Genomic DNA, 24,307 nt, shown 5'->3' on the forward strand with positions numbered 1-24,307 from the left:
AATTGCTACTTTGATTATCAATTAGTTGTGGATCAGGCAATTAATTGTGACATCTCGAAGGGTCTCGACTTTTCACTTTTACCCAGTAAAGGAGTCAAATCAGCATTACTTTTACCAGTATACGTGCTTTTACAGAGTGCCTTTACTTTGCTAGCCCAGCGATTGACTCATCTTCACGAATGAAATGAAAAGCCGCCTTCACCGACCACATCCAATATGGCGGCGAGGTCGACGTACGATCCAGCGCGCAGGGCAGCATCTAGGTATTATATCTTTGTTGCCGTCATTTGTTAACGCTAGCAGACGATATGACACTAACATTGATGCGGCTAACTAACCGCAGATCACTTTTCCCTTCGCGTCTTTTAAGGAGTCCGTTTCATTCACGGATGATCAATCATAACAAAGGCAAGCACCAGACCAAGCCAGACACCGTACGCATAGCTAGGGGACGTTCGTTTCATTATCATTTCGGTGACCGTGACCGTTGTGTTTAGCATATCTTTAATGTGAACTGAACGCGTAGACAACAGAAACGTTGCACGTGGTTCATCCTGCGATGGCGCGAATGCAACATTAAAAGCATTTTTCGTCTGGTCCCTCTGGTGTGGTGGTAACTAAAGATCTCGCGAGATGATGACGATGATGATGCTGTTGCGTCTTTATGACGTATTCTCAGCTATATTAGCTAAAAATGACATTCTGCTTGGTGTTTTCATATAACAATGCACATGCACTTACTTTAAACGAATTGAAATGTATAACTACGCCGGTTTTATCTATACAGTAACGTTTTAGTTGTGCTAATGTGCATAAAGAAAGATTCTGGAGGCGGGGCTAACTTCTAGCCCGCGAATTTTGCAAAACTCGCCGGGAAAAAAAAAAACCGACGTTCAGTTCATTCACAGCCTGCAGCCTTGTCGCCACGGACAAAACAACATTCCTGTTGGGTTTATTTTTTATCTTGACCACGTTGTAACATTTGCCAACATGCCCGCCCTAGAGGTTGCAGAGGTTTGTGACGTCTCTCCGTCCAAGAGGTTGAAAAGCAACCGCGGCGAAGACGGCGAAGAGGCTCGCTCCGTTCTTCACTTCGCTAAACTTTCCGAGAAGGCAACGACACCCAGCCGAGGCTCCGCCAAGGCTGCTGGATATGACCTCTACAGGTGCCTTCCACTTCTTCTGCTTTCCGGAATTCTCTCAAATAATTCCTGTTTATTATTATTTTATTTTTTTTGGAACATTCAGCTTTTGCAGGCCATTTCTGCCCGCCTTGCTTGCGTTTTCGCAGCCATTTTAGCAAAATGCAAAATGTAATGGAACTTCCCAAGCTTGGGCATTTTTTTTTTTTTTTTTTTTAAATCAGATTTCATGATCTTTAACTTTAGCTTTGCAAATAATATCAATGAAATGCTGTTTTAAATCGACGTATTCGTTCTTGCCCATCCTAAAAAGAAAGCCCCACTCGTGAATTACATCTTTCTATTATTTCTGTTTGTTGCAATACTTTCTCATAAGTTTGGAAATGAGCGCATTTAAAAAAAAAAAAAAAAAAAAAAAAAACAGCTCAGTGTTGTTAAAACTAATACGTCTAGGTCACAAACAAGCGGAACTGATAGTAAAATTGAGTTTTACATGCAATGTAACCACAAACCTTTTTCTTTTTCTTGTTTTGAACAGTGCATATGATTATTCTATTGGTCCTATGGACAAAGCTATTGTGAAAACTGACATCCAGATAGCAGTACCACATGGCTGTTATGGCAGAGTGGGTGAGTTGGTCTCCTCCCCCCCCCCCAAACACACGCTCACACACACACACGCGCAAAAAAAAACCCAACAACACCAAACTTTTTGTCCACAAATTGACAGCAACTTTACTGTACTTTCTCGTCAGCACCGAGATCTGGACTCACAGTAAAGCACTTTATTGACGTCGGAGGTGAGTGAAATGGCAGATTCCTCCTTTTTTTCCTCCTCCTTAATATGTTAAACGCCATTAAATTGGGCTATAATCTAGTCCATGAGGTGATTTTATTTATTTTTTCTCCCCCTTGTGTATTCTCAGCTGGAGTAATTGATGAGGACTACAGAGGGAATGTCTGCATTGTTCTGTTTAACTTCAGCAAGCAGACGTTTGAAGGTGACCGACGTCTGATAGGTTGTCGTCAATTCCGCTAACATTAGTCACAACGGGATGGAATGCTATTTCCTGTGTAAAAATGAATTCAGCGAAAACTTGTATTTTTTTTTTTAACTTCTGACGCAGTTTCATAGTTTCAGCTTTGTGTATTCAAACTTCTAGTGAAAAAAGGTGACCGGGTTGCTCAGCTGGTTTGTGAGAGAATCACCTACCCAGAATTAGTCGAGCAGGAGGTAAAGAGCCGAAGTACACTTCTGTGAACACGTTTCAAAGTTTTTCATGTACTTTGTGGTCACGATTCCAATGAAAATGTCTTTTTACAGACACTTGACGACACGGAGCGTGGGGCTGGAGGGTTCGGCTCAACCGGGTGCAACTAAAACTTTGAATTGTTGCCTTGGAAAGTTGGAGTTTAGAAGTTGTACTTGTTAATAAATATCCCATTTGTACGTTGTCTGATATGCCTAATTATTGATATTTAATTGTAGCAATATTGTATTTATCCACACGGGGGCAGAGTATGACAACGTTTTCATGAAGCTGCCTTGAATGGCCCCCCCCCCTTCCAATTAAAAAGGCACTCAAAATATTACATTATATAGCATTCACTTCCCCAGTGCTACAGCAGGTGTTGATTCTGCTCTTCCCAGCATGCCTAGAGGCATTTTGCAAATTGTGTTGGTAACTACATGTATGTTTTACTAGTTGCGCTATCACTTTGTACTGTGAATAAAGTTTGTTGGTAATAGGGATGACTTTTCTTTGACAACTGAATCACTACAATCAGTTTGTTATGTGGTTTATGATTTAGCCAGATTCACGTGCTTGCGCCTCTCAGAGGGCTGCAAATATCAATGATTTGACAGGTCATTGTTTTTTTGCAATAGAAACCCATTTCATGAAGTATTTTTTTTTTTTGCCCGCTGCCCCTGTGCAGCAGCACATATCGCACATGCCTGGGCATACGGTATGAAGGGGAAAAGTAGCAATTAGATGTACACCAAAAGAATGTTTTTTTTATTTATTGTGAATGTACAACTAAACCCCCACTGACGTGAACAAGAACACAAGACCGGTGTCAGGCTGGCCTGTGGTAATGCGGCACTGATTTGTACGTGTGAGAGAATGTGTGGCCGTGAAGGCCTCAGTGCATGATCAGGAAGGTCCAGGTTTGTCATCATTAATGTCAGATGTGTGTATGTCTGTGTACACATATGTGAATGTATACAGATAATAAAGAAAGTAGTTGGTCATTATAAGCACCGTTACAAACCCCTGTAATCCAGGGGCTTCCTCTAGTTTACAAAGGCAACATAGATTAAAAGTGGCGTCGATTATTACAGTATAAACACAATTTACATGAAATATAGAGAAGAGCGGTCAGCTTAGGGGAGCTAGCGCAGACGTGAAATCGAGAGTGGCCAATGGGATTGACTTGTACGGTAGCACAGTGCATTTCCAAAGCTATGTGGTTGTGTTGCTAGCACCAGTAAATATGAATGATCCATTGAAAAGGGCGGACAAACGTCGTTTAAATATGCAGTAGGAGTCGTTCGAGACAGACGCGATAACGTCTCAATAGTCCTTAGTGGCTTCCTTTCCTCTCCTACGTGATCTCGTCACAATTTTCATCTTTGTGACAGACAGAGATGTGTTGTATCCGTGAGGAAATTAATTCAGGTCAGACTAACGGGACATCCTTTTCTTCCACTTGGGCACAGTTGTTTGCGGAGGAAAGAAAAAGAAAAAAAGGGGGGGGGGGGGGCCATTAGAGTTTCCCGTTGTCCTTATGCCTTTCAAAGTGGCACCGATTCCACATATCATCATACAACATGCAAACACACTTTCAATCCTGTTTTTACACACTTCTCATGTTGTGTTCTTCATTTGACTGAGCATTCAGTCATCATTTTTCCACAGTAATTGTATCTATGACATGTAGAATCATCTTTGGCAATCAAACGCTGCGCCCTCCTCCTCGTCTCTTTGGTGGCAAGCAGAAGTGACCCAGAGTTGGAGATGTTTAGCCTCTTGTGGATCATCCACCTCCGCCCGCCACAGTCTTGCGCTGGTTAATGCAGGATGATCTGCACCCTCATCTTCAGGATGTCCCCCAGCTGCCCCGTGAGGTAGTCTTTATCGTGTCGATCCTCCAGCGCATTCAGCTCCTTGTTCCTGTACAGGGGGATGCTGCTGATCCGGAGGTCGTAAGCGCCCGGAGCGAGGGCCTTCTTCTTGCTCAGGTGCAGGTAGCTCACGCCCTCCCTCTGGTTGATCTTGAAGTAGCCCTCTTGGTTTCCGTCGTCGATGCTGTAGCGCACGTGATCGGTGAGGGCGGACAGAGCCGGCGTGAATTCAAGGATGCGGTCGCGGTTGCTCAGGTCGCTGATGTTCATGTGCAAGTGCAGCGTGTCCTCAATGTCCATACTAGCCAGGCTGATCATCTCATTGTCCGACATCTGCGAAGAAACAGTGGAACTTGTCTGTTTGGTTCAGACACAGATATTTGGAGCAAAACACCCAATTACAGTACAGTGGCGCTGGGAGCTACATCTTTTCATTTCTCAAATCATCTTTCCCCCTTGAAATAAATGGAAATGCCATTCATCCGTTCAATTTGCGTTTTTGTTCCTTAATAATCACTATAACATTGTACGTTATAAGAACAGAGTGCTAACTTCATTAGATACAATGTAAAGCATGAAACACTTTGTGAATCTAATTCAATGCTGCAATCCAATTAACTGTGCTGCTCCTTCTGTTGCGCCCGCCTTGGCCACCGGGAGGCAGTAGCTACTGTATAAAACTGTCCTGAAGACACAAACCAAGAAAAGACTACTACCTCTACGGATCAGTGAGCCGCTGGAATGTTCGAGATTTTTCGTAGAGGAGAAATCATTGATGCCTGTGAGTATAATTATATTGTCTGTCTACCTGTTGTTCAGCTGCTTGTGTTCAAATATCAGTTGTTGAAAGGGTTGACTACAGATGCTAACCAAATCAATGACATTTTCTATTCATGTTAGCATTAAGCTAGCAGGGGGCGTTCCTAAGGCAACATAGTTTGCTTATTTTAAATACACAATGTGCAATTCTCTTTGTTTTACGTTTAGTTTAAACCGCTTGAAACCTGTTTTTTGCTGAATTGTGAGTTGAATTGAGTTTGCGGTCAACGTACAGCGCTCGTATTTCAAGCTTGCATTACAGTACAGTATTTTTATTGCTTTGACAACAGACCAGATTCTTTGGCACCATCTGGTGGTGTCTAGGTACAGTATCTAGGAAACAATTTGAAGTGAGTTGAGGATCTTCATTGAGACATAAGTAGCCTTTTGCTACCATCTTGTGGCACCAATAGGCAATTATGAACCCTTTTCACGGGGGGCATCAACTATTCGCAGATTTTCACCGTTTGCGCCTGGGCTCGCACGGTTCACTGTGCTCCATTAATCAATTCGTCTATTGATTTCTACATGTCCGCAGACCTCCATTGTGGTCTCCAATAATTTGCTCAATATTGCAGTGGCGTTAACAGGATCTTAGGCGATTCATAGAAAGAGTGAAAGCATCTGCCTTCACTGTTCCCTCAGTAGAGACAAACAGTCACGTGTAGCTACACCTGACCGGCGAATTACCTGCATGTCATCCACAGGTTCATCCCGTGTTGAATTGGCGCTGCGTCGATTGCGCCCCTTCTTGGGGTAGCCGTTGACCTTGCACTCGTAGCAGGCCTCAGGAGACAGAGAATTTTCATCCTCCTCCCCTCCCTGAGCAGCACTTTGGTCAACGCCACCTAAAGCCAGCCCGGAGACGCAATGCCTGAAGCAAAGACAAAAGCCGTCAGGCTGCCGGACACATCGATTGAAAGAGAACCTTTCATTTTGTAGCGTACCCTTGTCCTGCCCTGTAGTATCCAGTGGGACAACCGCACAGATAGCCCCCGTCTGTGTTGGAGCATCCGAACTTGCAGGGGTTCTGGGTGGTGAAGCACTCGTTGATGTCCGAGCAGCCCCCGGAAGTCTGTTCGTAGTTAAAGCCGGTGGGGCAGAGGCAGCGGAAGCTCCCTAGAGTGTTGTGGCATGATGCTCCCCCGCAGATTTGACTGTTCTGACACTCGTTCTCATCTGGGTCACGGGAAGTTGAGGGGAAATAAACAAGCAGAAGGTCAGCGTGCTTAAGTGGCACAAACAATAGTGGGAAAAAGTCAAATGTCAGCCTCACGTGGAGATTATTGTACAGGCATTTTCATAATATTTGTAAACAACAAGCGGCAGAATACTTCCGGGTAGCTGAAAGGTGACCTGAACTGTAACGATGCCAAAAAATCGGTGTTTGCGGTCGATTGATCCAAAAAGAGGTTTCGATTTTTTTGGATCTATCTTTTCTTTTTCATCCTTTCATCGAAATTCATTCCAGCGGGACCTGTGGGTGAGGAGCGCGAATGCAGACCACCCCCACCAAAGACAAAATCTGCAAGACATAGCGAATAATGTACGATAAACGCTGTGAAGCCGCAAAAGGTGAACTGCGATATAGCCAGGGACGAACGGACGGAAGAAGATGGCAAGACTGCCTGCTGGCGTAGTAGCCACTCCTAAAGGGATAGACTGCAACTAATCCACCATCATCATCTGGTTTGTGGAAGACATTTTCTCACAGGTTATGTATACAGTGTTTGTTTCGTTTGTCTGAGTAATTTAGCAAACATAATGACTAGCCTGCAAGCTAAGGTCGGCGTTACAGTTTCAGCATCAAACCAGCATGTCTGTGCCATCAACCAGAGCACCAGAAAAGTCAATTGACCATCTAGTTGTTCAATGACCTATGTCTGCAAATTCAGATGTAGGGTTAGGTCTATTTTTGAGTCAATTCACTTGTTGAAATGTAAATTACGGATGGTGTTCTGTCTCCCTTCGATGCTTCCCAGTCAACACGGACATTTGACTTCTAAAGCCGTCAATGGCAGTGAATGTGTTAATCTGCGGCAGCAGAGAAGGCTAAAATCGTCATTCAAGCCGTTTTAGCTGTTTTCACCATCATTCTCTTGGTCAAATGACTTGTATGGGTTTGTTTACCACTCCTCTTTTGGAATCCAGAAGTATACGTGATGTCATGGTGAAAGAAGATGGTTGATAAGTGGAACACAAGAGAGCAAACCAGTCCTTTGCTCACCCACACACTGGTTCCACTGGTAGTGCTGCAGGTAACCCTGCGGACAGCTGCACCGGTAGCCGCCCACTAAGTTCTGACAGCCGTGCTGACACCTGTGGTTGCCGTCGCACTCGTCCGTGTCTTCGGGTTGCAAACACACAAGAAAACAAGTCAACTTTCTGAATTGAATCGTCTGATTCGGAGATGTGGCCTGCCAGCTGTTTTCAGACCTTCACAGCTCTGTCCATTGGGGTCTAATGAGAAGCCGCGCTGGCAGTCGCAATTGAAGCTCCCTGGAGTGTTCTGGCAAGCACCATTGGCGCCACAAAGATTTGGGTCTGTTGAACACTCGTTGTTGTCTAACACACAAAGGAGGAATGGTTCAGATTAACACAAAATAGCATAGAAGTGCTAAATTAAACAGAAAAGAATAGGGTTGAACACTGCAGACTGGCTACAGTATTAGGTAATGGAGCACGGATATCATAGTGTATCGAGCTGGGATTTTCGTGATTTCAACGACCCTTCAACATAAATGTTAGAAGTATATCAGAATTGGTACTGACATAAGCACACGACATCTGAACATTTTCACTCCATTGATGTGAACTGTACACGTCAACTGAAAAAACATTTTTAACCTTCTCGAGAGGGATTAGTGACACAACTGAAAGAATGCGGTTGCACAAGTGTGCACACCCTCTTATAACTGGGACGTGGTCGTGTTCAGAATGAACCGATCCCATTCGAACCCATGTAAAACGGGAGTCATCACACACCTGCTACCATTTAAAGTGCCCCCAGATTAACCCCAAATAAAGCTGTTAAAAAGTTGAACAAATAAAGATGTTCTTGTAGGCTTTTCCTGACATCTATTTTGCATTTTAGCAGAATCCTGAAGGTTTGTGAGTGTTATTTTGAACTGTTCATAATTCCCTCCACCTTGACTAATGTTCCAGGTTGAGGTAGCGTGGGTACATGGTAGCTAACATAGGAAGGTGTTGTTTTGATGATGAGCAGTGTTGTGTTTGCACCAAATATTGTTGGTTAATTTGTTGGAATTACGGCCATAAAGTTCAACCTAGCTTTCATCAGACCATAACCAAAAGCAATGCATATACAGTACGCTTAAATTCTGTGTAGAAATTGGAGTTCTCATGTTGTGGTTGAAGGTGAAAATGACCGTTTGTCAGGTATTTGTCTCTTTGAATACAGTTACAGAAAGCTCAAAGCTTGGGCCATAATCAGCATCCCATTGTGTGCGTGCTAAAATCATTGACTGTGTTTTGCTAGAAAACCTCGATTGTGAAGAAAACAGTTCAGTGTTTCTCCGGAGGGGCTGAGACATTGTGAAGAACTACTGGTGCTAAATTCTGAGGGTCTATTGATAGTATTTTATGCAGGCCATGGAAAGTGTTCATTTCAGTAAAATTGCTTGGCCAATCAACATTCCCTAACGTTCAGAAACAGGTGTTTTTTGGGACTCCCGCTTTCCAGTTCCTCCCCAAATTTTTGTTGACAAATTAACGACACACTACATATGTTTCCTAAGCCAGGGGCTATTCCGTTCTGCAATCAGGACCGAGAGCTCCTTGCCTCTGGATGGATATGAGGTCACGGGCGCTGCTTTATGGTCTGGAAAAAAGCTTGTGGTTGTCAGGACAATCCATTGCAGAGTTTCATAACAAAGACTCACTAAGCTGCGCGACTACACACGAGTACAGTCTAATAAGATGTGTGCGATAGCAAACATCCATCCGTCCATCCATTTTCTGAGCCGCTTATCCTCACAAGGGTCGCGGGAGCGCTGGAGCCAATCCCAGCTATCATCGGGCAGGAGGCGGGGTACGCCCTGAACCGGTTGCCAGCCGATCGCAGGGCACATAGAAACAAACAGCCATTCGCACTCACATTCCCATTCGCACCTACGGGCAATTTAGACCCTTCAATTAACCTACCAGGGATGTTTTTGGGGCGTGGGCGGGAACCCACGCAGGCACGGGGAGAACATGCAAACTCCACACAGGCGAGGCCGGGGATTGAACCCCGGTCCTCAGAACTGTGAGGCAGACGCTCTAGCCAGTCGGCCACCGTGTCGCCTGATATCAAACAGAGTTCACAAAAAACTATGACGAAGCAGGCTTGATCGTACAAGAAGTGACAACGGGGAAGCTCAAGCATGTGCATGCCGGACACGGGAAGTCGCAAGCGCATGATGACTCAACATGTTTATCCGGCTCATTCCTTTTCGGTATGCACAGACACAAGAGCACTTCCAAGGACAAAATATTTAGATATGTTTTGCTCGTGTTTATTTACCAATGCAGGCGGTGTGATGCTGGGAAAAGCCAGGAGGACACTTGCAGGTAAATCCGCCGATGGTGTTCACGCACAAGAATTGACAGTTGTGCTGTTTTGTCGAACACTCATCCAAGTCTGAAGAGGAAGTGGAGACATGACATCATCTTGTTGTTATCGTGAGATGATTGCACGCACTACTTTGTGAGGGCTGCTCTGTTTTTGGGGGGAGTCAAATTCCAGTCCATCTACAGTCACTGACCTACAAGTGAACTGCAAATGAGCCAGACAGTAGAAACACAGAGGCGGTGGCGATGCTCGCTTGAATAGTGCCCTGTCCCTTTCTGCCAACAACGACCTAACCTTAGCTCCTTCCCTAAACGTAAAGGTCTTCAAACAGCCATGTCATACTTGACAACCTGTCACTCCACAGTTTATTAGCAACATCTTGACGACACCTTATAAGGTCTCCACAAGAGGGCACAAATCCCCACACAATAAAAAAGGATTTCACGTATGAGCAAAAATATCACGGTTTCACGGTATCATGGTATTGCAATTACGCTCTACAATTATGGCTATGAAATGTATTATTTCTAAATGTTTGGGTTCCCCCATGGTTTCCAGGCAGGACACGCCCTGCTCCAATAATATTGGCTCCGGGACACACGCTGCTGCACTTTGATTGGCTGCTGTGTGGCGGTAGAACACACCCTCCTGCTTCCAGACAGGAAAAGAAGTATGTGACTCAAGTGTGGCAGCGTTAATATGTTTCCCACTAACCCTAACCCACCCTAATCCTAACCTTAACCCACCCTAAACCGTCTTTAGCAACAAGTCTCGCGCTAAACCCTCCTATAGCAGCTGTACTTCATTAGCATCTTTTGCATTGCCCATGTCTAATTGCACACAGCATCCATGCCGCCCTGTGCATATTGCACATACAAGAAACCGGCACCGCACAAGGGGCACTGGCGAGCCAGGGGAACTAAAGTTCTGGTAAATACAGACGAGAGAAGCCACCGAAGACCGACGAGCACATTTTTATTAGGCTCAAAAACAAGCCTGATTAACAGAAGCTTTGGATGCAGGATGTGATTAAGTGCGAGCTCAAGGCCGACCCAGAATAGAAGAGCGAGCATAATACTGGGAGGGGGCCAGGTCTACTCAGCAGTACTGCGGTTCCAACCGGAAAACTTTGTCAAGGACAGCTGCTATTGAATATTAAAGGTTCTTTGGCTTTGTGTGTGTGTGTCACCTCTGCAGCTCTTCCCATCTTCCTGCAGGATGTATCCACGGGGGCAGGAACAAAGATATCCACCCTCTGTGTTCTTACAGATGAAGTTACAAGGCTTGGGTGCCTGTATGCACTCGTCCACATCTGCAATGAACATGAGTGTGAGACATTGCTTGATCTTTTCGACAAATATTCCATGAGCGCAGATGATGAGATGAACAGAGTCGGGCTATATTTTGCACGTATGCGTGCGGGCAGTCTACCCGTGTGGTTTTGGCCTTTTACAAGGTAGCAGGAATGGGAACAGGAGGCAGTTATGGCAGGAAACGAGTCCATAAAGTTGAGAGATGGATGTGAACTGTACGCTCACCCACACACTGAGTGCCAGTGATGTCTGTGGTGTAGCCGGGTTTGCAGATGCAGTTGTACGAGCCTAGATTGTTGACACACTGGCCGTTGTCGCACAAGTTCCCCATCACACGACACTCGTCGATATCTGAAAGAAAGGAACGTTCGTGTCAATAAACCGAAATACGGAGTGGCTTAATTACCTGACATTAACTTACTGTAAGTAACTAAGAATACCTGTTTTCATGTCTCAGTGCGTACAGCGAACCTCTGCATATTCACGGTCCAGCGTTCGCAAATTCACATATTTGGGGGGGAACCTATCCTCCATTATTTGCTGAACAACTATCCACTGTTCTTGTGCTCAGGCCAAAGCGATAATACATCGCTTCGGCGTCATCTGCCGGCCTGCTTCGAGCCAAAGAACTATGTTGAAGGGAGTGGAGGAGTTTCATTTCGACAAACGGAGTGCTTCATCTTGCTGCCAAGAAACTATGTTAAAGTGAGTTTCATTTAGACAAAAGAGGTACTTCGGTACCATTTTGTGCCATCTGTCGACAATTCTAAAGGGGGCGTCGATGACTTTGTATGTGTGTGTGTATATACCGTCACTGTCGGGCGGAAACCTCCTATGTCCAAATTTGGTCAATTTCATATTTTTCCATAGGTTTATAGGCTACTATGAGAGAGTCTCCATCTATTTTGACAAATTATGGACCAATCTTAAGTGTTGAAAATGGCTCTCTCTCTTTGACGAAGTGGCTTGCGTGTGGCTGTTTTTGTCTCGTGAGGAATTCATCAATTACTTCCATCCATCCAATTTTTACAGTGCTTCTCCTCTTTCGGGCTGCAGGTAAGCTGGAGCCAATCTTCTCTTTGCCATTACAAAGAAGTGAACTAATTGTGCTTTGTTTTGAAGTCTTCCTTTCATTAGATTTACTTAAATGTTCAAAATACCTTTGCCAGTAGTTGTATATCCAGTTCCCAGAGGACACATTTTCTTGAAGTGGGTGGTCCCAGGGAGTGGACAAAGCTCACAGTTGTTGCTCCAGCCCCTGCCTCCATCACAGCAACACTCCGACTTGGTCACCATGTTTCTGTTACTGGATGTCAGCTGACACAGAGTGGTCAGAACCTCAGTGAAACAGAAGCCCTCACGGTTATCTAGATGCCGGGAGACATGGGGAAGGGAATGTGAGAGCGAGACAAACCATCACGCGAGTAAACAAAGCGATGGCTCAAGGGAAGCAGACAAAGCCACCCAGACAAGACCAGACGTGAGGAGATAACCTACACGCACTATCGCCAATGTCTGTCAGAAGTTCGATAGCAGCTGAGCCTCGCTTGGCCTGGAGTTTTTCTCACAGGCTTCAGTACATCACTTTGAATCTGAGGTATATATTTAGATTCGAAAGGAAACCTGTGAAACGAGTTGCTTTCCTCTATCTTGACAGTTACAAACACACGGTTATAAACCAGATAGGAGAGTGCCACGAAAAGGCTGATTACTAGACATATATTGACCACATATTTTTCAAATGTAACTACAATCAACTGCCTATCCATGTCGAATATGCAAAGAGTTAAGTGAGTACTACGCACACACTTACCGATACATTCCGTCTGTGTGGGGTTAGATATGAATCCCTCATCACATCTGCAGCGATAGCTTCCCACTGTGTTCTCACAACGGCCGTTCTTACAGATGCCCGGTTTGGCTGTACATTCGTTCAGATCTGAAGCAGACATACAGGAAAACAGTACGTGAGGAAACGCCTAAATTATAGTTTCACCATGAGAGCCCCCCCGGCGATGCTGCCCTGCGCAGCCGCACATATTGCACATGCTCGGAACTGCCACGGTGTGCAAGCGTGTAGAACTGCCATGCATCGTAATGAGACCGGTTTCGAAAATGATGCTGGTCCAATGGAAATAACTTGTCAAATACTTCGAAGGACTTACATTGCTACCGCTCTTACAGATAATAAAGAATTATTCAAGACCAGCCGTAAAGAGATGGCTAAAATTGGCCCTTTCTATTTTGATTGTAAACTCTCTGAAAGTCCAAATAAAGGCCAAAGAAACTTAAAGTTTTGTAAAGAAACCCATTCATAGTGAAATTGAAAGTCTATTTACCTTTGCAAAATCTGGGGGTTAATGCTCAAATAGAAAGCAATGAGCAACAGTATGGGTTTAGTTGCTGATATAGTCTCACCGATGCAGCCATCTCCACCCGGGTGGCGTGTGTATCCAGGTGAGCAGATGCACATAAATGTACCAATGAGGTTCTTGCAGGTCATTCCTCTGCTGGCACAATCATCTAGACCATCTGCACATTCATTCTGGTCTGCAAGACAAACACACGAAGCATTAATCACACCACTGAGGATGAGTCGCACGTTCACTGGTACAGCGAACCTCGACATATTCACGGTTCAGCGTTGGCAAATTTGCAGATCATTTTTTTTGGAAACCCGTCTTCTGCTATTCACTATGTATGTCACTGTTTGTCTTTCGATGCAGCTACTATTAGGCGTGTTGTCGACATTGCTGTTAGCTGTATTCCCTTACATATATGATTGTGTGTAAATGCCAAATGGTCAGTTTAATGACTTGATACTGCTTGTGCCAAGTGATTGTGCGCACACTTGTTTGCCCATGTGTGATGTCACGGCAGTTTTTTGCTAGCGTGGTATTCAGGCTAGTATGCTAGCGAATGCTATTGATGAGCCTCACGTGGTGGTGATTTGTTTGTGTTGAATAATTTAACGACTGAATAGTTGTCGATGTACACTGGGTTCATGACTGTGTACATGCAGGATGCGTGGTGTTGTTGTTTTATGATATATATCTATATATATCTAGTGGGATCTATACGCAATTGGGCCTCAAATATTACATGCACACAGACCTCTATTATGGCCTCCATCTACTCAGTATGATACTGGCAAGGAAACAGGAGTTGCATATCGACATTTAGGAAGAGAATCGGTGGTCTGTTTGGAGGTTGCGGATATATACAATGACGCTACTGACACTGAGAGGTTCCCTCTGTGTCTCGAACCTTCCCTCCAAATACAACGGTTGTTACGGCAACCATGGCATTTGAGACAGCGGAGGTGTAAACAGCGACTCGTCTGGCTACATTTTCTCAGGTTTTAAGAGGGCTCGAGAGATGGCATGTTATGTAACTTCACGAGGGGCTATTACTGCTATTGTATACACTGCTAAATGGTGACTAGGAGCTGCGTTTAGGACGGATTAGTCATTGAGTTGTGGTACCTTTACACATCCTCTTATCCTCACGCAGCACGTATCCTGTTGGACATTTACACTCGTAGGAGCCCACTACATTTACACAGCGGAATGCACACAGCAGAGGATTCTGGGCGCACTCGTTGATGTCTGGAAGAGAGCACGAAAAAAGTGAGAGGAGTCCAATGATAATAACAAGATCAATTATAAATACACGGAAAACAATGCAATGGGTGTTATTCATCTGAAGTGCATTTTTAAATTCAATTCAAAACGGTGGTTTTCAGTTTGAACTTGTTCCGTGTGCTTTGACTGAAAGCAAATTTCACTCCCATCAAATCAGATGAAAAAACAATACTTTTACTTGCACTACAATAGCATCCTCACTTTACACTAAAGTTCATTTTAAGGGGGTAAATGTTTTTTTGCGCTCATTTATAGTTACTGGTAGCGCTCCTTTAAAGACACGTCCTGGATTTTGTATCCTGGCAGAGCAAGAAAGGAAGGAAAGGAGAAATTAAAAAAAAAAAAAGAATTAAAATTGAAAAAGAAGGAATGGAAGCGAAAATAGTCCCTGGTCCTTATGATAAATTCTATTTTTTACTTTGTGTTTAATGTACATTTTTATTTCAAATCCAAATTCAAGGTTTGAAACAAATTGTTAATGTAATATGAAACAAACTAATAAATGAGAGTAACTTTTGAAAAATGGGTCCATTTTCTTCCGTGTAGAATAGATAAGACTCCATTTGGCACACCTTCACAGGTCATCATTGGACCAGGCTCAAAGCCCTCCTCACATGCACACTCAAAGCCTCCGATCACATTTGAGCACGTGCCGTTTCCGCAGGGGTTACCAACATCACACTCATCGGTGTCTGGAATGGACATAGACGTATTGAATGCATCATATATACACACATAAGAAAGAAAGAGAGCAACAACGGATGGATGATAAGAGACACTTGCCGACACAAGTAACTCCTCGGATGTCTAGTCTGTAGCCCAGCGGACATTCACAGCGGAAAGAACCGTCTGTGTTGATGCACTGGCCGTTAGCACAGGGGTTATTGATGCATTCATCAATATCTACGAGAAAAGGAAAGTCAATGGGATACCGCAAGAGGAGCCGAGGATAATGATTCACGCGGTAGATAATAAGCCTCATACCTTTTGGAGCGTCATCGAGCCCACGTGTGTATCCCTTATTTTTACAGAGAAGGGTATACGCCTCTGGAACATTGTATTGCAAACATCATTAATACTAAAACATGTCTTGTAGCAATTAGCATGCTCGTGATTTTTTTGCCTGTGTGATGGAAACCTACCCTCTGTCTGGGCAGGGCAGATTTCACAGGGATCTCCCCAGCCTTGACCCGGCATTCCAGTACAGCAGCATTCTTCCTTGGAAGTATTCTGAGGCTTTGGAACTTGGCAGCGCCCGTTTTCAAACTTTGTATAGCAGTAGTTGACGCGTACATCTAAATGGGCACACACGTACAAAGGAAAACAACAGAGAGAAAAGGTGACGAACAAATAACACCATTTGGAAGTGGATGAGAAAAGTCCAAAGTTTGACTTTAAGGATATTCTAAAAGCTAATAATTTATAAATGATCGATCTATCTCATTGATGCAAGTTCCCCCAAATCATCACGTTATCATTACAACAGCACTGTGTTGTGCTGTAAAAACATAATAAAATAGAATGTAAATGGGTTTTATAAAGCGTAATTACTGTACTTTGGGACAAGACGGAAGTCACAACAACATCTATCTCGAAGGGAGATTTTATTTCGGCCGCTTGTATCCTGGATCTCGTTCTTTGGGTCACGACCCACAGCTCGTGACCATAGGTGAGGGGAGGAACGTAGATCGACCGGTAAGTCGAGAGCTTCGCCTTTCGGCGAAGCTCCTTCTTTACCACAACGCACCGATACAAAGTCCGCATCACTGCAGACGCTGCACCGATCCGCCTGTTGATCTCCCGTTCCGTTCTTCCCTCACTCGTGAACAAGACCCCGAGATACTTGAACTCCTCCACTTGGGGCAGGATCTCATCCCCGACCTGGAGAGGGCACGCCACCCTTTTCCGACTGAGGACCACGGTCTCAGATTTGGAGGTGCCGATTCTCATCCCAGCCGCTTCACACTCGGCTGCAAACCGCTCCGGTGAGAGTTGGAGGTCACGGCTTGATGAAGCCAACAGAACCACATCATCTGCAAAAAGCAGAGATGCAATACTCAGGCCACCAAACCGGACCCCTCTACGCTTCGGCTGCGCCTAGAAATTCTGTCCATAAAAGTTATGAACAGAATCGGTGACAAAGGGCAGCCTTGGCGGAGTCCAACCCTCCGGGTGAATCTCATCCACCCCCGGGGCCTTGCCACCGAGGAGCTTTTTAACCACCTCGGTGACCTCAACCCAAGAGATAGGAGAGCCCGCCTCAGAGAACCCAGACTCTGCTTCCTCATGGGAAGGCGTGTCGGTGGAATTGAGGAGGTCTTCGAAGTATTCTCCCCACCGACTCGCAACGTCCCGAGTCGGGGTCAGCAGCGCCCCATCCCCACTATACACAGTGTTGGTGGTGCACTGCTTTGGTGCAACTCACCGTGGGCAACTCCAGAGTGGAAGAGAGTCCAACCCCTCTCGAGAGGACTGGTACCAGAGCCCAAGCTGTGTGTGGAGGCGAATCCGACTATATCTAGTTGGAACTTCTCGACCTCACACACCAGCTCGGACTCTTTTCCTGCCAGAGAGGTGACATTCCACGTCCTTAGAGCCAGCTTCTGTAGCCGGGGATGGATCGCCAAGGTCCCCGCCTTCGGCCGCCGCCCAGCTCGCACTGCACCCGACCCCTATGGCCCCTCCCACAGGTGGTGAGCCCATGGGAAGGGGGACGTACGTTACCCTTTCGGCCCGGCCACGAGGCGCTCGCCTTCGAACCCCACCTCTAGGCCTGGCTCCAGAGGGGGGCCCCGGTGACCCGCGTCCGGGCAAGGGAAAACGAAGTCCATTGTTTGTCGTCATCATAAGGGGTCTTTGAGCCGTGCTTTGTCTGGTCCCTCACCTAGGACCTGTTTGTCATGGGTGACCCTGCCAGGGCCATAAAGCCCCAGACAACTTAGCTCCTAGGATCACTGGGACACACAAACCCCTCCACCACGACAAGGTGACGGCTCAAGGAGGGGCTCTTACCGTATGTACTTAATAAATAATGGCCCTGTGAGCTCCCATATAGATTTGGGGTTAACAAGTTTTAAACTTAGTAAGAGCAGCAAAGGGAGCTTTTTTGTTGTTGTTGTTGTTGCTTAATGATAAAACATTTAACTTGGGGAGGTTGGCAAATGGAGAGGATTGTGAGGACTCTTCCTGGCTCTTGTAATGAGAAGCACATGGTCACGCTCTCCTGCTAGCTCTTCGCCAAATTGCACAAATAAGCGCCTTGACCACAACAGATCGTACACACATGAGCGCGCACCTGGCGAAGACATGAACACCTGGTGCTGTGTACACAGCGTCCTAGTGGGTCAAGTTACTTCGCTCCACAAAACCAATCCGCTGATATTTCCGCAAAACACTCGATGCCTTGTGCACAGATGTTGTGGTAAAATGCACTTAGACTCTCAGCAAAATTGTCAACAAGCACAACAGCAGTCTCACTGACAGTCGGTGTCATAAAAATAACATAAATGAAACAAATACCATCACGACTAAGTATAACTGATGAGATCCGATACAAAATCTATACAGGGTGTCCCAAAAGTCACTGTACGCTTCCTTCTTTCTATTTCGTTTCAGGTATAATTCGGACAGACGTGAGGCCTTCGGTATTTGGCAGCTCAGGCTTTTCAATTTTTGTAAATATTTCATTCCCTTACCCAGGGCTCGCCAATTGATGCGGGAGTAGCATTGCAATAAGTTTATCTGTCCCCAACTACAGTTCAGCGCCAGTTTGAGAAGCTTCATAGCGTCACACAAAACAAGATCTGTTCTTGTCAAACCGTGCAGCGGAAGGCCTGCAACTGATGTAAACACTGACCTTCTAGAGCAGGCGTTAGCCCAAAGCCAGGGAAGGTCTATCCGGAGGGCTGCACTCGAATTCAGCCCAAAAAAGCATGAACCAAGCTTTTGTGGAGCCCTCTCGATAGTCTTTCCCTGGCTTTGCGCGAACGCCTGCTCTAAGAGTAAGGTGTTGTTCCGCTGCATGGTTTGACAAGAACAGATCTTGTTTTGTGTGACGCTATGAAGCTTCTCAAACTGGCGCTGAACTGTAGTAACTGAAGTTAGTACAGAAGAACTTCTTGCCAGGCAGCAATTTTGTAACGCTGTTCCAACGACAATTGGCGAGCCATGGGTAAGGGAACGAACGACATGCTTGCAACAACTGCAAACCCTAAAGCTATGAAATGCCGATGGCCTCACGTCTGTCCAAATAATACCTGAAATGAAATGGAAAAAAAGAAGTGTATCGTTACTGATGGGACACCCGGCAGTTTACGCCATCCTTTGCATGTCAATCATCCTTTTCCAGAAAAACAACCCTCAAACAAGTGTGACGGGATTTATCCTTGATCTGATTTATTGCCCATGTTTGCACCCTCCACCCAGCTGCTCTAATTCTTTCTCCACCCTTCAGTCAAGCACGACTGACGCTAGGGAGAGGGGTGAAATGCAAACTTTAATCCGCCTCTTCAGAACCGGTGATGTCATCGCTCGTGTGTTTCAAAGGAACTCCCTAACGGTGGACTCAGCGCGCCCCCACCCAAGCGTTAAACACGCACATGGAGTACATAAACACATACGTACACAATTGAGGGGGTGGGAAGGCGGTGGGTTCAGAGTCACCCTAACACCCACAAAAGCAACAGGGACACTGAGTGCTTTCTCGGCACGGAAGGATAAAATGACAGAGGTACACCTCGCACCTCATCTATAACGCAGTTTCAAGATAGTCTTGTTCCTTGTTTCACGTACTTACCTAAACATCTGCGCCCAGAGGCAGACAGTTGGAAGCCCTCAGGGCATAAGCAGGTGAAGCTTCCCTCTGTGTTGGAGCAGGTTCCAAACATACAGATCTCGGGTGACTGGGAACACTCGTCAATGTCTGGCACCAAAAGAAAATCAAATCAGAATCTGTACAGAAGTTCACCCTGTTTCTTCATCTGTGTCAGGGTTAATAGGGATGGGGTTAAATCAGTGAAGTCAGTAAATCAAAGTTTATTCAAATATGCGATATGTGAAAAGAACATCACAGGGGAATAACCTCGCTGTCACGCGTTCAGCCGTCACGATGACCAGCTGCTGCTCTGACTGATGTTAAGAATTTAGTGCTGTTCCTCCCTGCTTCCAAGAACAGAGCCCTGAGCAGGAATGTGTTGAAGTCTGCCGAATATCTCTTCATCAGCATCACTACATAAACAATCCAAGCATTCTACTTTGGGCCCACTCCCACATGTGAGAAGGAGGAAATAAATGAGACATGGACGGGGAGCAGCGGAGGCAGCACTTTATTCTCATCTAGTAAGAGCCTGTTCTCACAAGAATCACGAAGGCTTAAAAGTGATGGATTTTGGGAGCTAATAGAAACATTTTCATGTTTTAGTCATTCAATCAGCAAAAATGCCCTGATATTAAACCTATTGAAATGATGGTAACATATAGTTGTTGTTGTTGTTTTTTTTTAAAGTATATCAGGAGACAACAAGTAGTTTTACAAAATTGAAGGTTGGCTGTTAACTCATTCACTGCCATAGACATTTCTATTTGTCACCTTGACAATATTTCCAAAATTCCCCAGTTTATCTTCCCATGGAAATTTAACCGAAACTGTCTGAAATTTAGCTGAAAGTTTCCACCCTTTTGGAATCCTAAGCCAGTGATTGCCAACCTTTATGGAGCCAAGGCACACATTTTACAATTGAACAAATCTCACAGCAATCCGACAAACAAAAATGTCACAACCAGTGGATACATTAATGACTGTATGTACTTCCTGCCGTCTAATAGAAGACCATTCATTTGTTCTGTCTGTCGCTATGCCTCACTGGCATAAATAGAGGAACAAAGATACATTATTTCTTGTAAATGAATCTTTTTTTTGAGCAATTAAGTCAAATTTGATCATTTCCCACGGCACACTGGTTGGGAATCACTGTCCTAAGCACCGTATTTATAAGGTGAGGCAGTAAGTTCTGTTTTTGCCTGTACTGTACTTGTATGTACTTTTTCATTTTACCTGCATGAATCCTTAAATTACTTTCTGATGTAGAATGGTTAATGGAAGAAACCATTTTGTTATGGACAGAGGTAGCTTGCCCCTGGTTGTGTGTGTGCGCGCGCGTGATTGCTTGTAAGTAGTGTCGGCTTGAGCGCCGATGTGATGCCGGCTGCCTTCGCGTTTAGGTTACCTTCGCATGTTTCCTCATGGAGATAATATCCAGGTGGGCAAATGCATCTGTACGAGCCATCCAGATTCAGACAAGTGCCAACGCCGCATGTGCCAGGATTTACTACACATTCGTTTATATCTGAGACGAAAGGGAGGAATGAGGGGCGTCGTGTAAATTTGTCAAACATACAGTAGCCACGAAGGTATCTACCGTTTCTTACCTACACACAGTCTGCCGTCTGGCGAAAGCTCATAGCCATCATTGCACACGCAGAGGAAGTTGCCCACAGTGTTCACACATTGTCCGTTACGACAGATGCCCCTCTGACTTGAGCACTCATCAATGTCTGAACACAACACAAACACAGGCATATGTTACCTTTGAATACATAACATGGCTCTCGTTTCCCTTTTCCATACAAATACGCATTTGTACAGTACCTATGCAGTCACTGTTGTGTGAATTTTGGAATCCGGGGTAGCAGAGACAGTTGTATGAGCCCACAGTGTTCTTACAGGTCCCGTTGCCGCAGGGTTGTCGCTCGCATTCGTCCGTGTCTAAAAATACCATTTTAGGTTCAAACACGATAGCACTCAGTAGGAGAACAACAGTAAGAGGGTTAAAAACAAATAGCTTACCAACACACATTGACTGGTCCCGAGTTGTTTTAAATCCGTTAGGGCAGATGCAACGGTAGCTCCCCAGCGTGTCAATGCACTGACCAGGATTGCAAACACCGGCATTCTCGGCACATTCGTTACGATCTAAGGAAAAGACAAACAAACTAGTGTATATAATAGAATGGACACAATATTGGTGAATTTATTCAGTGAACTCCGGTATATTGCGTATTTTTAAATGATAGTTTTTGCGTTTGTACAGCATACAGGCAAGTCCAAATTCCTAGCTGCGCGCCTTGAGTCTAGTACCATGTTGTGCTCCAACATGCCGGGCAGGACCCCGATGCAGCGTAATTAACAGCTAGAAAAGGAGACAGAGAAGGTCCCCAACCACTGCAAGTTCCAGTATTAGTCATTCCGACAGAGCAGAGAGAATATTTGCCTGTGAGTAATGTTCTATGACCTGTATGTTTTGCTGCACCGTTGGCGTTAACGTAGCAGTTGTTTTGAAGGGTTATAATTTCCGTTGGCTTGTCTATGGCGTGTCGCATAGTATGTGTCACATTATACTTTGGCATTGAGCTCGCCGACTTACATTAGACAAAATTCTATGGTTTGGTGGAACACTTTGGTGTTTAATTATACAATGTTTAATTTGTTTCAAATGTTATATTGTTTTGTGTCAGTTTTACAGTAAACCTGGCAAATAGACATCTTGAATGTCTAAATGTTTGAGCGAGCGCGTGACTACAGGCGTTCAGGAATACATTAAATCGTGTTTTAATATGTTTGTATGAATTTAAAGCAGGTGGGGGTAAAAGTACCAAAAAACACATGGTCTCTATCTCGTTTTTTTCCCCCACCTATTGCGGATGGTTCTGTAACATATCATGGATTCATTCTATAATTTTTTTTAAATTGTGCATGGCATTAATGTAATAATTACTACCACCTTGCAATAATCAATGGCATAAAACAGTTGTACAAACAAGTTAGTAGCAAAGCTTTCTGTTGTTAACACTTCTACATTCCTACTGTGTATCTTTATAACACTGTATTCCCTGACACATTACGAGCCATCTGAAGTACGGTAAAAGAAGGGAAGCGTTATCAAAACAATATTAAAAATGAAGGATATACTGTACCTAGGCATTGTCCTGCCATGGTGAGTCGATACCCAGGTTTGCACTCGCAGCGGTAGCTTCCAGGCATGTTTAAGCAGGCTGCATTATGCTGGCACACGGGCCCATTCTGACACTCATCGATATCTGCGAAAAAGAGGATTTGGTTATGAACTTGACTTGGTGCGTACAGTACATCAGAATTCGGAAAGTCGGTCAATGTTGTACCTTCACAAATGAGTAGCTTGTCATTGTAGATGAAGCCGATGGGGCACTCACACTGGAAGCTACCGATCATGTTGATGCATACTCCATTCTCACACACGCCTGGGATTTCCCTGCACTCGTCAATATCTAGTGCAAGCAGCGGGATTAACATACAGTATTTATCATACACTGCTCACAAAAGGTTTGCAGCGAGGGCTTTCGAGTCAAAGTTCGACCCAGCTCAATTGTAATCGTTCAGCTATTATTACCAATAACACGTCCGGTGGTGATGTCGATATAATATCCTGGTCTCTCACTGCCACACAGGATGGCAAACTGATCTGAGTGGAGAAGAGTTGACTTTATTTTCACCCATTCTTTTTGTGTGGTCATGATTGTGAGTGGAGTGAGTCTATGGCAACTCACTGCTGCTGGGCACAGGACACTCCTCGCAGGGTTTGTTCCACGCACGGCCAATGTTGTACGCGCAGCAGCACTTCTTTTTGGTCATGTTGAAGGTTAGCTCTCCGTCACATGTTCTGTTGTCCGAATAAAAGTTCCTGTAGCAGTAGCTCTTCCTCATATCTGTAAGTGATGGCAAAATCGTGAAAAACCGATTGTGGAAAGACGATTTAAGACACAAGTCTTTGATACTGAGTACAGATGTTAAAGGTGACTGTCCATGTTGAATTTAAAAGGACGACCATTTCATTTCACGCGTGCGGCATGCACACATACCCATGCAATTGTTGCCTCCATTGACTTGCATGTAGTCCACGGGGCAGATGCAGGTGTAGTTTCCGATGGTGTTGTAGCACTGGCCTGGCCCACAGATTCCTGGACGCTCACACTCGTTGATATCTGTGCCCAAAAAGATCATTTGATTCATATTATTTACGCACTACTTGAGAAGATAAGCATTTTACGGCACGATGTTTGATACTCTACACCTTTTAAGTTCACAATTTCACACAGTTTTATACAATGAATGCATTTGCTTCCTCATTTTTCACTCATTTTCTGGTGTAAGGTAAGATTCATTTCAAAGCTATGCCACATCTGTCTTCCATTTTTAAGACGGTTAGCCTGGCTTAGCAAAAAGACCGAGTGTCTGCGCGCAGGCAGTATTTCAGGGAATAAAAGTTGAGGAAAATGATTTTGTATTTGTGAAAAACATTTGTGGTTCCAGAGAGAGCTGAGTGAAATCGGATCATTTGCAAGTCAGCATGGGCAGGAAAAGAAGATTAAAAGTTGAAGAAACAAACCTGACTGCCGCACCTTTGTAACTTTGTCCTCGTGGCTGCCAGTGGTTATACTAACTTGAGGCTACAATAGACTAGCCCGCTGAGCACACCAAAATCTCTTCTGTTTAACACAGTCCAAACCTTACAAAGCATGTCATGACAATAACAACACTCATGACCCTTTTAAAAACTCATCACTAGGGAACCCAATCCGACTCAAAGCCCAAATTTCCATTCTTATTGTTGTGGCCAGGAATTCTTCTAATAATAAGTTATAATGAACCTGTCAAT

At 44.7% G+C, this 24,307-nt stretch overlaps 2 protein-coding genes across 4 annotated transcripts in view; one reads left to right on the top strand and one right to left on the bottom strand.

Annotated features, from left to right (window-relative positions):
* Nucleotides 1-295: 295 nt before the first annotated feature.
* On the top strand, nucleotides 296-2,891 carry dut (deoxyuridine triphosphatase). 2 transcript variants are annotated; one of them, XM_061670879.1, is made up of 7 exons: nucleotides 296-408; nucleotides 1,004-1,166; nucleotides 1,681-1,772; nucleotides 1,898-1,942; nucleotides 2,069-2,143; nucleotides 2,306-2,376; nucleotides 2,467-2,891. In XM_061670879.1, the coding sequence occupies exons 1-7, from the start codon at nucleotides 309-311 to the stop codon at nucleotides 2,521-2,523; spliced, it is 603 nt and encodes a 200-aa protein (XP_061526863.1). In that variant the 5' UTR covers nucleotides 296-308; the 3' UTR covers nucleotides 2,524-2,891. The 2 variants fall into 2 exon arrangements, with proteins under 2 accessions (XP_061526863.1, XP_061526864.1); XM_061670880.1 differs by lacking the exon at nucleotides 296-408 and having other exon boundaries at nucleotides 434-1,166.
* Nucleotides 2,892-3,132: 241 nt separating this feature from the next.
* fbn1 (fibrillin 1) overlaps nucleotides 3,133-24,307 on the bottom strand; it is a 70,631-nt gene continuing 49,456 nt past the window's right edge. For both annotated transcript variants that reach the window (XM_061670876.1, XM_061670877.1), the window contains exons 41-66: nucleotides 23,511-23,633; nucleotides 23,199-23,357; nucleotides 23,042-23,113; nucleotides 22,794-22,919; nucleotides 22,590-22,712; nucleotides 21,463-21,588; nucleotides 21,265-21,381; nucleotides 21,045-21,170; nucleotides 20,843-20,962; nucleotides 19,414-19,539; nucleotides 15,761-15,913; nucleotides 15,603-15,665; nucleotides 15,402-15,521; nucleotides 15,191-15,310; nucleotides 14,460-14,582; nucleotides 13,393-13,524; nucleotides 12,788-12,913; nucleotides 12,135-12,341; nucleotides 11,200-11,325; nucleotides 10,851-10,973; nucleotides 9,614-9,730; nucleotides 7,525-7,653; nucleotides 7,316-7,435; nucleotides 6,036-6,267; nucleotides 5,779-5,962; nucleotides 3,133-4,602 (exon numbers count right to left, since the gene is read on the bottom strand). In XM_061670876.1, coding sequence (XP_061526860.1) covers nucleotides 4,216-4,602; nucleotides 5,779-5,962; nucleotides 6,036-6,267; nucleotides 7,316-7,435; nucleotides 7,525-7,653; nucleotides 9,614-9,730; nucleotides 10,851-10,973; nucleotides 11,200-11,325; nucleotides 12,135-12,341; nucleotides 12,788-12,913; nucleotides 13,393-13,524; nucleotides 14,460-14,582; nucleotides 15,191-15,310; nucleotides 15,402-15,521; nucleotides 15,603-15,665; nucleotides 15,761-15,913; nucleotides 19,414-19,539; nucleotides 20,843-20,962; nucleotides 21,045-21,170; nucleotides 21,265-21,381; nucleotides 21,463-21,588; nucleotides 22,590-22,712; nucleotides 22,794-22,919; nucleotides 23,042-23,113; nucleotides 23,199-23,357; nucleotides 23,511-23,633 — 3,680 coding nt within the window. In that variant the 3' untranslated portion in view covers nucleotides 3,133-4,215. The remainder of the gene's footprint in view (nucleotides 4,603-5,778; nucleotides 5,963-6,035; nucleotides 6,268-7,315; nucleotides 7,436-7,524; nucleotides 7,654-9,613; nucleotides 9,731-10,850; nucleotides 10,974-11,199; nucleotides 11,326-12,134; nucleotides 12,342-12,787; nucleotides 12,914-13,392; nucleotides 13,525-14,459; nucleotides 14,583-15,190; nucleotides 15,311-15,401; nucleotides 15,522-15,602; nucleotides 15,666-15,760; nucleotides 15,914-19,413; nucleotides 19,540-20,842; nucleotides 20,963-21,044; nucleotides 21,171-21,264; nucleotides 21,382-21,462; nucleotides 21,589-22,589; nucleotides 22,713-22,793; nucleotides 22,920-23,041; nucleotides 23,114-23,198; nucleotides 23,358-23,510; nucleotides 23,634-24,307) is intronic.

The sequence above is a fragment of the Phycodurus eques genome, chromosome 2 (genome assembly GCF_024500275.1).
Source record: "Phycodurus eques isolate BA_2022a chromosome 2, UOR_Pequ_1.1, whole genome shotgun sequence".
Lineage (NCBI taxonomy): Eukaryota > Metazoa > Chordata > Actinopteri > Syngnathiformes > Syngnathidae > Phycodurus > Phycodurus eques.